Consider the following 19,281-nt stretch of genomic DNA (forward strand, 5'->3'; position numbering starts at 1 on the left):
ATGTTTGTATCCTCTAAATCTTGCAACTATATAATCTTCCTTCATCCTTCTCCATTCTTGTTTCCAAATACCTTTTACAAATACATGTATATGCCGTCCCTTGTTTGCTAAATCATTTTTGTACATGATTTAAGATCTTTCACTGCAAAAGAGGCAAATTGCAAGACATATACTGATACCTGCATTATTTAAATGAATTAGAGAATTTATTTATTTATTCATTCATTCATTTATTCCCGCCTTTATTTTTATAAATAGGTCAATGTGACAAACATATCCAATGCACTTTCCTCCTATTTTCCCCACAACAACCTTCCTGTGAAGCAACTTTGGTTAAGAAATAGTGACCGGCCCAAAATCATCCAGCTGGCTTTCATGGTTAAAGTGGAACTAGAACTAAGTTTCCCACTTTCTAGCCTAGTGGTTAGTTCTAACCATAGACCACTTATATTGCTATGAACAATTAAAAGCCTGTCTTGTTTCTGAAAAATAACTTCAGTGCTATAGAATATACTATAAATCCTAAAATTTTTGGTAAGGGCCAAGAAACTTATGGGCAGCAATGCAAGCTGAGCAACTCCTTATTAAACTGCCATGTCAATTTACTGAACAACCAAAAAACGTATGGTATACATTGCATCTGATCCAGTCAAATGAAATGTAATTCTAGTTGCTATAACTCTGCTACCTTACTTGTAGCAGAAGTTCTAATACTACAGCTATTCAAATTACCATTTTACTCAAATCATATGCAAATTCAGCATGAAAAAAATGATAAACCTTTGTTCTAATTATATAAGCCAAAGTTCATCCTAGCATTATCATTAAATCTGGAGGTATTCAAGTAGTAAAGATGTTGGACTGGTACCAGGGAGATCCTGGTTTTATTTCTCCTTTGTCCATAGAAATTCAGTACATAACTTTGAACTGGTCATTCTCTTAGCCCAACTTAATCCAGAGTTGTCATGATAAAAGGAAATCAGATGAGTATTATGTATTCAACTTCTAAAAAAATGGGATTAAATATATTATTACAAAAAGATCTATGTAAATCTGTAGACAAATATAAATGAATGTGTTCAAGCCTTTAATTTCTCTCTCAGAAGAGAGGCTAATTCATTATTTAATATTTTTGGAAACAATCAAGATATGTAGAGTCAGAATTAAGCTATTGTGCTTAACAGTTTCAGATGTAGTTGATTTTTACAAAATGTTAATTAGTAATGTTTTACTTGAATAAGGTGGATATCCCTAGTTATTCACTTTTTAATTACATATTTTCTTAGAACTGCACCACTAACCTCATGGAAATTTACACCCAAATAATTCCTATATGAGAGTGCAATCCAAGACCATTCACCAATGATCCCTCTCAGCCTAATCTACTTTGGAGACTTGCTAGAATTCTGGGTAAAATGGAAAAAGGAGCCATGTGCCTTGCATTGCCTTGAGTTCTTTAAAGGAAAGGATAAACATGTGTTAAATTCTGTTCAAATTCAACATTAGTAAATAAAGAAAGAAATTATTCTGTATAGACAACAATGGGCTCCAATCTAACTTGAGAAATCATTTTCTCCACAATCAGTTTGACAATGCAGGGAGTTGGCAAAGAAAGGCAGATTTCTTTTTTCTTTTACATTAGGCTGTTTTATATAATTTAAAACATAACATACTGACTTCCATTTCTTTACAACATACAAAGAATAAATATACAATTGGAAATATTAAATTTACAGGAGGCTTCTAGAAAAATGCAGCTAAGACAAAGTTACCTTTTTATTCCCATAAGAGCAATGTAATAAAAATTCTGGAAGCTATTCAAACAACTGTCTAAAAAAGGATAAACAAATAGACACTTTTCACATTACATAGGCTGGGCAATTCTGGGGAGAGGTCTGCATGCTTCACAAGAATCTTCTGATTTGTTTTATTTTTTAATTCCTCTGTGAGGGCTGAATAAGCCAACAATCACAATTCTAGATGAAAAAGATGTAAACAAACATTGCTTCTTTCACATTCTGTCTATAATATTTAACTGCATTGAAGTTCAAATCCACAATTTAAAATCTAAGTGTTTCAAAAACTATGCATAGTATTTTAAATTTCCAATTCATTCAGGAAAGACACATAGCACAGAACAATGTACTTAATTCCTTTATACATTCTATTTAGCAATACATAGCAATTCAAAGCAATATCTATATCAAAATACAATGGGTAGAAACCAAATAGATGTTTCAAGCATGAAACGCTTGATAATATCCAGTGAGATCTTTTATCCTAACAATTTCTTTTTCCCAGCTTATTACCATACTTTAAACAAAAAAGGTTAAGATCACAGTTGAGTCAACTGCTAGTGATTAAAATAGATGCAACTAGGTAAATTTCTTGGCAACAGCACAGAAATGGTTCGATATTGCCTTCTTCCAGAATTTGTTTAATTTAATGTAATTTATAACCTTGGTATCCTTCTTAATCTTTCATGCAAATAGTAAGCTCAATGATACTTAATGCCTCAATTATCATTAACTGCCTTCCCTTGTACGGTAAATCATAAGAAACTAAGATGCTTTTGGAAAAAGTCTCCTCCCTCCATTGGGTGGCATGATAGATTGCTGTTCAGTGAAGATTCCCCAAAAGCAGATACAACTCTCAATCTTAGACAAAATTAAGCCATCTGTGCTTTAAGAATTAAGGAGTTTAGTGTGACAAACTAATTATTCAGTTGTTTCCTCATAAAAAATATCTTCTGTTGTTACTGTATGTACTAAAACATGAAGTGTATCTAAGGGTAAGAGGTAAAGGTTCTATTTATATTTTTTAAGCTAACAGACATTTTATATTTTTTGAATTTTATATTCAACAAATTCATAATGACAATCTTTTTAAAAATCCTTACAAGAAAAAAAAATAAGTATTCATATAAGCTATTAAAAATTAAAAAATTATTATATAATGAGAACTTTAGTATTTTGTATCTTAAAAGTTGGAAACAATGATATAAATAAGCCATAACCCACAAATCTTGAATTTGAAATGCAAGAACATAGTTTACAGTAAACTATATTTATTTAAAATGCATTGCCATTACTGTCATAAGCTTATATATTACATGGAACTTATAAAAAAGAAACAATTTTTATTTACTTTCAACCCAAAGTGTAAAAAAATCATTAAACATATGTTTTTTTCAATAGCTCTATCATAAGTAGCTCTAACCTTATCAGAAACTATCTATGAAATGGCTTGTTCTGATTTAGTCAATAAATAATTTGGGTTTAATGAAGCTATTTTCAAATTATATATAATTTCAGTATCTTTCCAAAATGCTGGTTTTAGCTTTAAAATTTAAAAACCCTGATGCTTCTGTAAACCCAAAGGAAGTTGTCATATACAACATTATATTGAATACAGACTACCAAGACTTTCCACTATTATTAAACCAACACTGGAAATAATTTGCTGTTCTGCAAGTCACATCTAGGTACTACATTCAAATAAATAAAATTTACTAGAAAAAAAAATAATATCCCTGCACACCAAACACCTACATGGATTTTCTAACAATTCTGTACTTTATAAATATATATCGATAGGTGATAAGTTTAAAATTTAACATAAAATCTGTACAGAAACATATTTAATTAGGCACTGCAACTTCAAATGAAATCTTACCCATTGTGTCTTACATTTAATACAGGTATGTTTCTACAGGACTCCTCAAAAATGTAATTGCCTTAACTGAGACATATTGTTTCTCTCATTTAAAAATTCTACCAAACAAATCATGTCACTAGGGAAATCGTTAGGGATTGTTTCTTGAATGTAGCATTGGAAAGTAAAATAAATGCCTTAAATTGAATAAAATACTTATTTCCAGAATGCTTGTATATAGCTGGCAATTTTTCTTGTGCAGTAAATGAACTAATATGCAAATATAAATATATTAAATAATATAAAAAATAAAAATATAGAATAAAATTTCAAGAAAAAAATTGCTAAGGAAATCATAGATTTCTTTTCACTGACAATAATATACTTAATTACTATAATATGTAATATTATTAGCAATGAGGAAAGTTTCAGTAATAGAATGAAACATAATTAATGAAACATAATTAACTTTTGTATGCTGTTCTGAAATATATATTCACTGGAATTTCTAGTTGTTACCTATTGACTTACCTAGTTGTGTTTTATAGATTATAAAATTAAAAATTCTAATTAAAATATCTCAAACTCAGTGACATATTACCTAATTTAGTATTAGCTTTTTCAGGAATTATTAAAAATGGCTGCCTACTGCTACTACTCATTTACACTGTAGAATTCACATACTGTAAAAGTGCTGAGAAATTTAGAACATTTTGGAAACTTGAATTAATTTCAGTTTAATATATTAAAAATAGGCTCAAAATTGACTGCATGAATTCACACATGCAGTAGATCTGTAATAATGTGGTACCAATATACTTGTTCGGAAATTGGGCTGTTGGATCAAATTGAAAACTTAATTGCCACACACATGTCATTTTGACTATTTAGTCTTTGTCAAATGTATGTATTTTTTAAAAAATTTGATTTATATGCCGCCCTTCTCCGGAGACTCAGGGCGGCTTACATTGCATTAAGCAATAGCCTTCATACTTTTGCATATTTATACCAAGTCAGCTAATTGCCCCCACAAACTGGGTCCTCAGTTGTATTATATCATATTCAAGGTAATAACACTTTTTCTTTTGCATATTGTCATTTAATTATGATTCATTCACAATAAAAATTCAGGGTTAGAGTTTTCCAAATCAGTTTTAAATAATTTATAATGAAGAATGTTAGCTAAGAATACACACAATAGTCATAGAACTTTTAAAAATCCTATTTTTTAGATAAGGGTTTTATTATACTCTATATCATTAGTTATCAGTGCAAGTGAGTGTAGTTATAAAGATTAAGCTAAATAAATATATACTACAGGTCAAGAGGACGTTTAAGTTATAATTTACGAAAAATAAACATTCATCACACACACACTTCAAAGCTGGGGAGAAATTTGTAAATGTAATATAGCAGTTTCTTGCTGGTTTTTCTGAAAAAAGTAACTTGGAAGCCCAATTAAGACAGTGGTTTTTAAAAATTATTTAAGAATATCATACACATAAATTAATCTCTCTCTCTCTCTCTCTCTCTCTCTCTTTCCCTCTCTCCCTCATGCCAAGAATGATTTGGATCATTGAACTTAATATTCAGTTTATAGATTTTCATAACACAAGGACACAAGAAAATAGAAATCAACAGGTTTCTCTTTTCAAAAATGAAAAGGTTTTAGCTCTAAAATGTTTTCAATAATTTTAAGATGTAATTGATGGAATTATAGCTTCAAACTCAGAAAAACTCCTCCTCTTCTTTCTATAGGCTACTGTAAACCAATAGAAATTGCTTCATTTTTAAAAATCTTTGCTACTAGATATATTTATCCATTTATAGAAACAGCTATAGATTATGTAAAATAATGAAAATCTTTTCATCTTATTATTTTCCCTTTCTTTACTTTTGAATATAAAAAGGTGCATAATAAAAAATGTTTATGCTCCTTCAAAAGTACATCCATTCATATATAAGAATTTGGAAATATGAAAATATTCTATTTTTTCAATAATTGTAACAGGATTTCATTAAAATGTTATATGTTTCTTTTTATTTAAAACTTGAAATAAGATAACCAAATATTGATAATTTAGTGTAAATACCAATAATATTAAGTAAAAATTGCAGAATAAGTAAATTTTGTATTTCACTTTCCTCCTGCTTGTTCACCCAAGTACAGTATTATATTATTAGTCTTTAGCATTCCAAAAAATGTAATCTTCAAAAAAAAACCCACCGTTAAAGATATCTTGAGGAAAAATGTTATTCCTGTAAAACAAGTTATTTGCAAGTGATACTGAATAACAGTTTATGTATTCTTCCTAACATCTTCCAATTGTATAAACTTTTTGCAATATTTTAGGGGAAAGAAATATCACTAATCCAAGCAACAAAAAATCAAAACAAGTTATGTGAATATGCTTGTGTTTTAAACTTAATTTCTTATGTCTTAAATACAACACAAATACATTGATTTTGATATTAACATTTAAAACCATCTTAATCTTTTTTTCAGAAAGAAAGAACTGGCGCCCCTTAGCGTTCATCTCTTAAAACATTTAAATCACTTATTTGCATAGGACATTTTTTTAACATTCCAGAAAGTTTTCAACATTTGCACTTCTTCCACCCAGAAGCCAATGCAAACAAGAAAACAGGATTTAAAGGGATTTAAACAAACAAAATTTAACAGTAGTACAGGAAAAAACGTATATAATGTTGGGGCAAACCATTTGACTTTTGAATTATTAGATTTTCCAGTCCTTATTTTGGATTTATGAAATAAACTGACAGCTCAAAGCTTCAAGAGCATTCAAAAGATTCAGTGATTTAATATATTCTTGAAATAGGCACACCAAAAATATTCTCAATTGCTCTTCTTACAGCTTTATTATGCTTCTATTCCCCTATGATGATTCCAGAAATGTTTAAAGTCATTGTTAGTGTTGTGGTAAATAGTTATTTTTAAAAAGGAACTGCAAATTCCTTTGCAGTTTAGTCCTTTATACTAAACTATTCCCATAAAATGTTTATACTCAAGCTTCTTTACTTGATATCCAGGGTATGTTATTAACTTTCATCTAAACTAGAATTAGTCAAATGCACACTCAACTGCTATTTGAACAATATCCTTCAAAGGAACCCAAAAATGTTTCAAATATATGTCACATTTCAGTTCCAACTGTGAATATGCTTCTCCAACAGTAATGATTAAATAATATCAAACGGAACCTGAAAAGCACTATCAGTCTAATTCACAAATGGTTAGGCCGATGGTCACCAAGTTTCCCCTATCTTCTTAAAATATGGACGTTTCAAGATGTGAACTTTTAGAAGTGGATTTTGACTGAATTTTAGACTGTTCAAAACTTTTATATTTAAGAAGATACTGTTTATGACATTTCTGGCTGAATTCTCAAACCAAATAATTTGTTTAAAAATTGCAACATTTTAAGTTATTTTGCGGAAACCTAAATCAGCGGTCTGCAAAGTTATTCATTTTGCACCTTCTTGGAACTCAACTAACTACAGGCAGGAGATCGAGATTACGCACACGGCCTAAAACTACCAACGGGTATTCAGAGACTCCAAAAACATTTTTCGCGTTGGCTTTTGATACTCAAATCGAGAATCACACAGTATGTCCTTCACGGTAGAAGATAATAAAGTTCGTAATATTTATTCGCGGATCTAAGAGTTTTTTGTCTCTTTAGGCCGACAACCAACTCAATATTGAATAAAAACTGAACCCTCAAGTTTCTCCAGCTGTTTTCATGTCCCTCCGCCCAACCTCAAAATAAAAATCAGCCATATACAGTTTAGGCTGAAAGACTAAGTTGCTTAAAAGTATTTCATCGGGCCTACTTTGCCTTTCATACTTCCAATTAAGATTTAAGAACTCAGAATGCTACAATCCCATTTAAAAAAAAAAAACTTTCTCCTCTCCCGACTTTTTTCTTCTACAAAATATAATTTTGTATACTAAAGTTTGCCGATTGAAAAGTATCTACACAAAAATAAAAAAATAAAACGACGTACAGAGTTCATCGCTCCCCAAAGGCCAAAACTTCTGCGTGTAGACTTCCCGCTTCTCTTTGTTTATGGGCAAAAGAGGCAAAGCCAAAAGACGCCATTGAGGGGGCGCAAAGCCTAGTCCGCCCCCATTTGCAGGATAGAACGGGAAGGGCAAAGCGGATCTATGTCGCGGAGAGGCCGGGGCAGGGGCCACAATTTTCCCCCTCACCCTCCGACCTACAAAGAAGAGTTACTTGTGGGGGGGGTTCCGTTTTGAGTTTGTGTAATTGCGTTTTACCTTCGTCCAGCAGCCTCTCGAGGTGGTTGAATATCCCGCAGAAGTTAGGGAGGCTGCTCATGAGCTTCTTGTCGTTCATCAGCTGCATCAGGTAATCGGGGCTCGGCTTGGGCTTCTCCTTCGTTTCCATTTCCCCAACCATATTCCAAACAGAGAGCGAGCAAGCGCCCGCACCAGCACTCGTCCAACCACCGCACTGGGTGCACGCCAGGCGGGGAAGAAACAGGGTGTGTTATGTGGGCTGAGGGGGGGAGAGGCCTCTTCCCCCCCTTAGAAAAACAAGAGAGCGGAAAAAGGGGGTCTCGTCAACGAAGAAGCCACAAACACGCCGCGGCGGGTCTCGGAGGAAAATAAAAGGCGAGAACTCGATGACCGCCACCCCAAACCCTCCTCAGGCGCCGCCACCACGGAGGATTGCGCCCTAGTCTTCTTCCACCACCCCGACTGTACAGTGATCCTCCTCCACCGCCGCCGCTTCCTGTCGCCGCTCCCACTGGATGCCTTTCTCCAAAGCGGCGCAGTCTTCGGTAGTTCCCACTCCTCTCCCTCGCCGCACACGCAGAGGTTGGTCGCGGCTCCCTTTTCTCGGCGCTACTGCCCCCTGGTCTGTCTCCGCGGCGGGGAGGGAGGCGAGGAGGCAGGCAAAGGGGCGGCGGACTTGGCTGTTTCCCGAGGAGTCCCCGCTGCTGCTGCCGCCGCCGCCGCGTATTGTAAGGCTGTTCCCGGCCACCGGCGGTGCTTCCGTTGTTGTTGTTCCCACCGCTGCTGCTGGTGGTGGTAGTTCCGCCTCGTCTCCCGCGCCGCCTCGCCTCCCTCCCCTCCCGCTTCTGCCGTTTGCTTGAGGCTGACGACTCTCAGCCCCGCCGCTGCCGCCGCCGTGGTGCCTTCACCGCCTCCTGCTCTTCAGTTCGCTCTGGAGTTCGCTTCAGTTCAGGCGGCGCTGGCAGCGGCGGCAGCAAGCAACGACGGCGGGAAGGGGAGGGAACAGAGAGGCAGGGAGGGGGCAGCGGAGGAGCAGAGGCGGGGCGGCCGTTAATCAGCGACGGCAACGGTAGTGGCGGCGGCAGCGGCGCCACTTGGCAAATCCACTCCGCCCCGCCCCTCCCGCTTGCCTGTGAGTGACTGGGGACTCGGTTGACGGCCGGCGGTGTAACGGAAGGGAGCGTGCCCCCCACACCTACACCCGTGTGATATGCCCGGGCTTTGGAATGACGGGGCGCGCTAGCGCGCGCCTCCGAATGCTCGCGCCAACCCGCCTCGTACTACTTTTACGCGCGAGGCGGCTGCGCGCGTGCGCGTGATCCCTCCTTTCCCCCCTCCCTCACGGTTTGCCACCCTCCCGATTTTTTTTTTTATTTTTTATTTTTTGTTTTGCTTTGCTTTGTACAGAAATCCCGTACGAGAAAGAAGCTGAACAAACTCCGGGGCTACTTCACAGATCCGGTGTTGGGGCGGGGCTCGGTCATGTGGTGCTAGCGGGAGGTGGGGAAATCTGCTGCCTTCCGAGGCGCAAGCGCGCTGCGTTTTCTTGACACCCGCGACTCGCACGAGGGTGCGCGCCCGCGCGCGCTTTCAATTGTGTCGCGCCGGCCCGCGGCCCCTTATATTGAGGTTTTAAGGATTGAAATGGGAGAGGCGGGGTCGAAGCGAGCATTGTGCGCTTGCGCAAGAGGGTGGTGGGGGGAAAATACAGACGAAGGGTCGCGGGAGAAGAGGGGGAAGCGCACCAAGAAGCGGTGGTTATCCGTGTATCTCGTATAGCGGCGGCGAGGGCACGGGGAGAGCGCGGCTATTAAGCAAAGCGGCTTCTCCGTGCAAAGTTTAGCTCACCCATTCACTCGGGAGGTGCCTTCCTACCGCACGCAGGGGGGAGTCCCCTGTCCGAGCGCTTAACGGTGGGAAGCCAATGCTTTTATATCGGATGGTGATCCGGACCTCTGGCGTTGTAGACACGGGCCGTTGCACTTTCTTGAGAGACTGGCGGGGAAGTTGGGCAGCGGCGGCTCGCTTCCCTTCCCGCCTGCTTGGCATCCTCTTTCCTCTACACGCCAGAGGACTTGGGCGCAGAGGCACGCGTGGGTGCCCTGTGGGGTGAGGTGGGGGGTGCCCTGTGGAGGGGTGAGGGGGTCTCCCACGAAAGGCTGTGTACCTCTGCTAGGTTCATTTTCCTGCGGGAAGTTGTACCGAGGGCTGACGCGGTCTTCCAACGCTTTAAGTAGCCAGCAGGGCTTCACCGCCGGGAGCTGAAAGGCGGGAAAACTCTCTTTAGTATTACAAAAAAATCCCCAACTTCGGGTTCGGGGTTTGTTGACTAGCCGGGAAGGAGCCGAATAGCCGGTTCCAGGCAAAAGCCTCCCCGCCGCGGTCGTTCCCTTCTCGCTTCTTCAAACGAGGGAGGTTTAGCCTAGCCGCCGTAGTCTTTTAGTAAATCCCACCGAGGTGAATTGAGCTATCGGGCTGGAGCCTTCCAGCCGCCTGGAAGTCCCCATGAAAACCGATAAGGCTCCCTGTGCTGGCCAGTATCTTTAGAAATCAACTTCCCTCCCAGACTAGCAGCTTGAATGAATTCTTTCCTTTGGGAGGGCCGCAGGGGTCAGCCGACCTGCTATCGAACCTGCACCTTGTTTTCACCTATTTCGAGTTAAGTCTGCAAAGAAGAGGTGCCTCCGCTCTTTTTTTTACCTTTGTTAAATACTTCCACGCTATCGGTCAACTAGATCAATAGTGTGTAATTTACAGCTGCCTGATTTCTTTTCTACAAAACTGAATACAGGAAGGGAAGGGACTTATGAAAAGACATGGAAGAGATGATCTTCTAATTTAGATACAGTTAGGTCGTGTTATTTGATGTAGCCTAGTGCTAGCCCCGTATTTCATAGAAACTGATTGATTTCAAAGTGGCTTGCCAAGCACCTGCCACTCATTTATCTGGAAGAATGGCTCACTTTGTTTAACAACTGGTTTTATTCCCCATGGAGGCTTAATCAGTAGTTCTATTGACAGTGTGTTTCACTGAAACCTGATGCATAAAAAACGCAGTAACAAATTCCAATGAATTCCCTTGTCCGCTTTTCTGTATTTTAACAGGGATATTGATAAAATAGACCACATGGAGCAATGCCAGTGGTTTTAAGTTTATTTTTACATTCCATTAGAAATAATTGTTTTGACTCTGAATCAGAATGGTGTCATTCTTTCCCAAGAACTAATGTATATACTAATGTTGTTTAGTGTTATTGTTAATTTAAACAATTTAAAATTTAGAAAAAAAGTAATCAAAATTCTGTCAATATTGATTATATGGGGAGGTGTTGGAGCGGGAGAAAAGGAATTCGGTTGAATTATCATATCCTTTTTCTCCTTTTGGAAAATATCTGTATTTAATGTGTATATTAAAAGAACATATAAAGCAACCCCATTTTAGCATGATTTATTAAATGTGTTGCCACTGCTTGCTAGTTTCAAATCTTGAAAACTAGGTATAAGTCCAATCCTAGACCTGTTTCCTTAGTCCTTCAATCAACTTTAGTACACTTCTTAATAAGTACTATGGGGTATTGCCTGATGATTTAAAGGTAAGAATTAACAGTGAATGAGCTGATCTCATCCTGTCTGCTTTGGCATTACTCCACTGGCCTTTCTTTTGCCCTGTTAAAAGAAATGTCAAGCAGAAAAATACCTTCAGAGCAATATTTCAGACTTCCAACTGATTAATTAATAATTAATAAACATGACTCAGGAAGCGGGATGTTTTACTTATTTGTTGCTTTTTTATTAGAACGATCAACATATTCTTTTACTTTCTGTCATGTAGATTTACTTCTTATATATGTGCACAGACCATGCTGTTCTCATTTTCTTTTCAAGAGGATTCCGATGTTTTCAAGAGTATTGTTTAATATTCTTAACTAGGCAACTGCCCAGATTGCCATGGGATTAGTCTGTTCTTCCCATTGAAATAGCGACAAAAGGGAGACACAGCTCCCCATGTGACTGTGGCACCAAATCTGATGATCACATATCCCTGGGTGTGACCAAATTCACAGCTTTGTTCTCTTAACTTCCTTCCTTTTCTTACTTACTAAAAAAGAATATTGCTCTAGTGTGCAATCATCTTTTAAAAAACATACCAGTTAGCTGACATAGTAATAATAGTGGTAGACTATGCTAGTGCATGAGGGCTACGTCATGTACTGAGTTATCTACTTTCTTTTAGGTATATTTCAAACATTTATTCATGGACCAATTCACATAGAGTTTTAAAAGTACAGAACCATGTGCTTTATTTTGATCATTTCATTTACCCAGAGTCAGTATATTGTGGGAATCTTGCTGTTTGATGTGCTTTGGTTTTGAGATCCCTTTACATTCTTAAAAATGAATGAGGACCCCAAAGAGCTTTAGTTTATGTGAGTGATATCTATTAATGTTTACTGCATTAGAAGTTAAAACTCAGAAATTTTAAAATATTTGACTCTGCAGATCCCCCTGACGTAATCTTAGGGACCCCAGTAGTCACCAGACCACACTTTGAGTATCTTTGCTCTGGAACAATATTTCTTGAACTTTTCAAGGATACAGAATATCCAGCATTTTAATGAGGAATGTTTCTTTAAAAAATACCTAAAGGAATATTGAAATAAAACTTACTGTAATATTTATTTTTCTTTATATTTCACACAGCTATAAAATTTAATAGACTGTATAATGTTTGTGTTGGTTAGCGTGTTTTATTTGAATCAGTTTTTGATTCCTGTCAACTGGAGAAGTTTCTGCAATTTTCTTGGCAAGTTTTCCAAAGTGGATTGCCATTGCCTCCTTCTTAGAGCTGAGAGAGAGTGACTGGCACAGGTCACCCAGCTGGCTACATGCTTAAAACAAGATTAGAACTCATGGTCTTCTTAACTACTGTAGTCCTTAACCATACACCAAATTGGCTATATGAGATTATATAAGAAAACATATTTCATCAATATCAGATTTATTAAAGTCTTAGAATTAATATTTAGCCTGTTTCAATATTGGATTGTACTGAGTGGTGAAAACCTACTTTAGCAAGTATATGGAAGAAAACATAGTAAGACTTCCATTGTCTTTCATCTCTGTGATTTTTTGTTCAAAATTCTTTTGGTGATGATTTTTAAAAATTCTTTTAGTGTAACATATCAAGATAGATCTGCTAGCATGCCTTAATTCAAAGATAAGATTCTTGTTAGGGCTTGAAAACTAAATGAATGAAAGTCCTATGAAAAAAATCCCTGTTACGCTCATCCTAAATTAAGAAAACATTTCACTCTTGTCCCTTAGTTGTGTTCAGGTAACAAACATAGCATAGCAATTATCAATTCTTCCAGGCACTCTGCATAGTGTAAGATTGTTCTTGGCATAATGTAAGACCGTTCTAATACTGGGATTGTACAGTGCATGGCTTTAGAAATTGTTGTAGAAGTTGGCTACTGTGGCATGATACGGCTTCCAATCTCTTTCCAGGTACAATTCAAGGTGCTGATTATCACTTTTGAGGCCTTGAATGGTATAGGGCCAGGTTTTTTGCAGGACTTAATTTCATGTGGGGTATCTGTAGTTTCCACCAGGTCTGATAAGGTGGATAGACTCCAGGTCCCTTCCCTTAAATGCACACATCTCACCTAGGAAGTATATCTTCTATGTGGCAGCCTCTGCTCTATGGAATAGCCTTCCCTCTAAAGATCTGGCAGGCTCCCACCCTTCTAGCCTTCCAGAAGGCCTTGAAGAGATAACCGTTCTTGCAAGCATTAAGTAGTGAGCTTGGAGCTCAGTACAGTTGCAAGTGGACATGGGGGAAGTGTTGCTTTTGAAGCACTTTTAAGTTTTTCTTGTGGTTTCTATGCTTTTATTGATCTTCTGTGACCTGCCCAGGGTTATGGACAGTGGTGAAATCCAATTTTTTTTACTACTGGTTCTGTGGGCGTGACTTGGTGGGTGTGGTCTGGCTTGGTGAGCATGGCAGGGGAAGGATACTGCAAAATCCCCATTCCCTCCACTCCTGGGGGAAGGATACTGCAAAATCTCCATTTCCACCCCACTCCAGGGGAAGGATACTGCAAAATCCCCATTCCCTCCCCACTCGGAGGTCAGCCACAGGTGGTAGTTGCCGGTTCTCCAAACTACTCAAAATTTCTACTACAGGTTCTCCAGAACCTGCTGGATTTCACCCCTGGTTATGGAACATAGAATGGGTGCCTATGCAGGTCAAATAAAATAAACATTCCACATAGAAACAGCAAACAAGTCAAATTTTTAAAAAAGTGGGGGGAGAAGTCAGCCAGTGCTCAGTTATGTGCCAGTTTGAGATGTGATATCACAATAATGACGATATACAACATTACCTCTCCACTACAAGCTAAGCTGGAGATGTTATAGAAGTCTTGGAAATTAGTGTCTGCAAGCTGCTGAGGTTTGGATTTAAACTAAACACAGATATTGTTTGTCTAGAATGTCTTTCACCTTGTCATCAGCTCTGAATGCAGTAGTAGTCTTGAAAAAGGAGATTTATAAGTTGGGAGAATCTCATAAACTCACAGCTACTGCTAGAGAGGTTGAAGGCCAGGTGGGTGTTTGGTCTATTTTAGCGGCTATGCCACTTGTGCCTCTACCTAGAGCCAGAAGTCCTATCAACATTGATTCATGTACTTAATAGCTGTTTGATTTATAGATCTACATTCAGCTACCTTTGAAGACAATTTGGAAACTGCAGTTGGTCCAAAACGCAGATGCCTATATGATAAATCAGAACTGTCATAATCCTAAATGACCTATAATGTGGTGACTGTATTAGTTACTAATAGGTTGCCAAGTACAATCCAAAGTGCTGGTTTTAACTCAAAGAGCTTGATGTTAAAGTACTTACATGACTATTTTCTTGATGTAAAAGTGACCTATAAAAAAACAAGGGAACCCATACATTAGAATGGTCTCCCTTTGAGAGTCCAGCTTCCTTACTTTACTGGATTTCATTAAATTGTTGAAAATTGAATTGTTCCTGAGGGCATTTGGAGACTGAGTAACATTATCCCTGTGCTCATTTACACATGTTGAGTTGTCGCACTTTTTATAGTCAGGATTTTTTTTCAATATTGTATACACTTTATGTTGTTATTAATGTAAACTACCAGGAGTCAATATAGATTATTGCAATCTAAAAGACCATCAGTCAATAGTCTTCCTTTGGATTTTTTAAAATATTCATTTCCGTGAATAAAAATTAAAATGCAAGCATGTAGACAAAGATTTTTCCAAACCATGTTATAAAGTGTATTCAGAATTCAGTAATTAAAACTCTTAATTCTGTTTTCTATACATAAATTGATTCTCCTGGGGAAAACTCTGGGATCTGTTGGATAAATGTATTTCATGATAACTATAGCTTATGTTGAAACAAAGTTAATCTTTAAAGGCTTATCTATGAAGGACTGTGGCTTGAACAAAAACAAGTTCTTTTTTTAAACAAAACTAAACTTTTTTAAAAAAGTTTAGTTTTGTTTAAAAACTATGCTATCCATTAGAAACAAACTATCATAAGCACTGAGGTTCTATTTTTGTTTCAATCACACACAAAAAGTGCAGGGATAACCTTTTGCTCCCCATTAGAAGCCGGTATCATTTAAAAAAGACAAAAACTAAAACTATGGCTTTAATCTAGAGCCTTCCTCTTATAAATTGATTTTTTTTCCCTTTCTTTCTGCAGAAGGGTTCTAATACAACACACAATTATCTCTGAGAGACCAAGGTTGGAGTGTAGAAAGGAAGTGATTGTCGTCAATTCCTTCTTTATTTTTAAGGTCTCTTAAGTTTTCCAGAAATGTCCCAACAGTCAGAAAGACAGTCTAGAAGATGGAATTGAGGCCACCAGACAACAAAACACTTTGCTTTTCCTCATGAATCAAAAGTTCTTGTAGCAATATGTCTACCGGCATGGAAAAATCTGGAAACAAATCCAGTTGTTTGAAAAGATAAAATTAGGGCTTCCTGACTAAATAATTTTCCATCAATTCTCTTGATAAAACATCTATTTAACGAACTTTTTTGATAGCGTTGCAGCAAAAGGATTCTTCAAGCATAATTTAATTGACTTCATTTCCAGAAAGTTTTAATTTTCCAGACAATACTTGCTTATTTGTTCATTGTTCTTGGTACATTATATAAAATACTAATTTCTATGAAATTTGAATTGCACTTTTATTTAAGATACCTTGAGAGCTTTATTCATTTTTTCCATTCTGATGTAAAATGATAGACTTCTGTAAATTGCATTAAACATTCTAAGTGTCATGGATCTTAAGATTTACGAATTTAAATGGATCTTAACATTTATGAATTTTGATTTGGGGGGAAGGGAAATATAACTAGCAAAGGCACTTGTTAGAAAAAATTTATAATTGCTGCCTATATCCAAATTGTAAACAAACAACCTAGATCCTCTGTCATAGATAGTTCTGGTTGACAAATCAGTGTACAATGTAACGCATTGTAAGCCGCCCTGAGTCTCCGGAGAAGGGCGGCATATAAATCAAATTTTAAAAAAAAGTATATCCTGATTTCAATTCATCTGGAGGGTGCCAGGTTAGGAACGGATGCTTCACATGGAGGAACAAAATACACATTTCTCTTGCCAAATTCTCTTTGCAAAGCTGTGGATCATGTGCAGAATCCAACTAGGCAATGAGGCTGGGACTGGGCTGACAAGAATAAGATGAATAACCCTCTAGAGATAGTGGGTTTGCATACTAGTTTCCAGCATCTTTTCATCCTTTTGTATCTTCTTTTGGTTCACATGCAGATTAACTCTGACTAGGTCCTTACCAAACACTCTTCCCCCACCTTTGCTTTGGAAGGTAGACAGGAGAATCTAAATATTTATGAGGTCTTCCCCTCCCCCTCATTTATGATGCACTGTTGTTGAAGGTTGAAGAATTACGTTAATGAATGCATGCCTGCACACACAGACACAGAAACCAAGCAAAGGGGGAAAACACAGACAAAGCTTTGTCAGCTTTAATGTCTGTACTTCCCAAACAGTTCCCATGGAAAAAGAGGCAAACAAATTTAAAACCTTTTGCCAAGAGAAAGGATTGTCAGGCAAATGTAAAAGCTTAAAATCTTTTTGATTTGAATCTGTTCAGGAAAAAACAAAACAACCTATTAATATACTTTGCACTGTAAAGCTGTCTCTAGTTTGATTTGTCCAATAATCATAGAAAATTCAGTTGTGCACATGAAAAAATGTATTAAAAAACCAAAGGAGACAAAGATATGTAGATCTTATCGTTTTCTATAATATCTTAGTTGCCTTTAAAGATGATATGTACATCAACATCGCTGGACAAATGTAATTATAATACAACTCCTCTCTTCCTCATACAATGTGAGAGTATGGTCATAGCTTAAATATAATATCAATTCCACTCACACTTATCTAAAAGACTTTCCAAGGGATTCATTCCTCTTAAGTAGATGTGTCTGCTGTCCTCATCTCCTTTTTGAATGTTTCAGTTTCTTTATGTTCTTCCTTTCATATATCTCAGGCCCCTCTACTCCCTTCAAAATTCCGTCGGTGACTCCATAGGTAGCCTAATTTGTCAATCAGATTAGATGACTGGTTTATCTTCATTGCCTTCTCACTCATTTATATCTAATGTGAATTCTATCACAGGCATAATCTTAGACACAATAAGGCACTGCATACGGAAGTATTTTGTATTTATTTTATTGGGATTTTGCAACCATTTCCTACTTTAGTATAATTATCCATTGAATAATAGATTTTGCACATACATATTTGGATATAAACCTTTTTTGACAGTGCAAAACTTGAGTGGTACAGATAGGTTGAATACATTGCATTAAAATACTGGAACTGCAGTAGTACTTAATCAATTGTTCAAGATTAATCTTGTCCATCTTTTATCATTGCAGCTCTACCCATCAATCCATTTTTTTTATTTGCTTCTAGGAGCAAGAAGCTGGGGAATTTCACTGTTCCCTTCTTGGAAGGATAGGAAATGTTAAAACATGTATTCCGTGTTACCATTTAAATACTTGTTAGATATGGCAGAATGTTCACTGCTTGAAAAGCAATAGGATTTTAACTGACTCCTGCTGTTTATATTCTTGTCTTTTGGGAATTCAAAGTCTGTTGCCTTAATAAATATGTACCAGTTTTCATTGTAGTTTGTTTTCAAGTTGTCTAATTTCATATGTAGTTGGATCCACTAAAGTGATCTACATTTCATTTATTCAAACCCTATCATTTACATCAGTCTCAATATTGACATTACCATTTTCATTTACCATGCTAAGGGCTTTCCTGAATGAAAAATCACTTCAAGCTAGATTAAGTTTCAGTATAATGTGGCACACAGGGAGTTTGTAGCAAGAGCAACAATAAACTAGCTTCCTGATGAGTTAGAAGTAAGGCGTAAAAGACCCCCAGATGATATACACTGATCAAGTACAGCGCTTTGGTGGTTGGGACCCTCCAAGGAAGCAAGTTATTTTTGGAGATAATCTGTTTCAGTTTTCATCAACCTGGGCAGCTCCCACATGAGTGATTTCAACTCCCAGAATTCTCAACAACAATCACACTAGTTGGGAATATGGGAATGAAGTTCACATATAATCTATAAAGGAGGGCCAAATTGGATTAAGCGTATTGTATACTCTTTGAATATGATATAATACTTAATGTCATTTAAAATAAATTTGTCACAGGTAATTGTTCAGAGTAACAATGACTTACAATTTATATATTTAAAACTTACTGAGATTTTTCTTTCTCATCACTAATTCATATAGTTGACTCACTTCTGACTTGGATTAAGATTTACCCTCACTCTAATTTTCCCAATTTTATTTTGGGCAATGCATTTTATTATATATGAAATGAAATACTTTTTCTTAATCTTAGAAGCTTGTATCACTACCATACTTTAATATTATTTCTCTATCAAAAGACAATTCAACCTTGCAAATAACACAAGTGGAATTTGTTTGCAATGTAATTCTACAAATGTCAGTGCTGAGGAGCTGAGTGTTAATTATATGATTTAATTTTGTGTTTGTTTTATGGGAGTTTTGTTATAAAAGAAAGTTAATTCCAAGAATTAAAGCATTTCCCCATTTTTTCAATGTGTTTGTTTAACATTTTTTCTAAGACATTTTCTAAGCTGAATAAACCCAATAAATGCTATAAAAATTAGAAAAATAAGATGAAGTGTGTATACCTTATGTTAAGTGTGTATAGCATATATCATGTCAAGAATGTTAATACCAAGAATTAAAGCAAT

The 19,281-nt window shown here is 36.8% G+C and overlaps 1 protein-coding gene across 7 annotated transcripts in view; it reads right to left on the reverse strand.

Annotated features, from left to right (window-relative positions):
- The window catches only part of QKI (QKI, KH domain containing RNA binding), a 150,820-nt gene extending 141,897 nt beyond the window's left edge, over positions 1 to 8,923 (reverse strand). For 2 of the 7 annotated variants that reach the window (XR_011599750.1, XM_070932609.1), the window contains exon 1: positions 7,958 to 8,920. Coding sequence is in view for 5 of the 7 variants with exons in the window: in XM_070932609.1 (XP_070788710.1) it covers positions 7,958 to 8,099 (142 nt within the window). In the remaining 2 variants the exon portion in view is untranslated. Of the gene's footprint in view, positions 1 to 7,957 lie in introns of all 7 variants that reach the window. The other 5 variants (XM_070932608.1, XM_070932607.1, XM_070932606.1 and 2 more) reach the window with 3 other exon arrangements.
- Between the last annotated feature and the right edge of the window lie 10,358 nt (positions 8,924 to 19,281).

This window comes from Pituophis catenifer, unplaced genomic scaffold (assembly GCF_029215685.1).
Source record: "Pituophis catenifer annectens isolate HBS135680 unplaced genomic scaffold, rPitCat1.0.hap2 SCAF_1, whole genome shotgun sequence".
NCBI lineage: Eukaryota > Metazoa > Chordata > Lepidosauria > Squamata > Colubridae > Pituophis > Pituophis catenifer.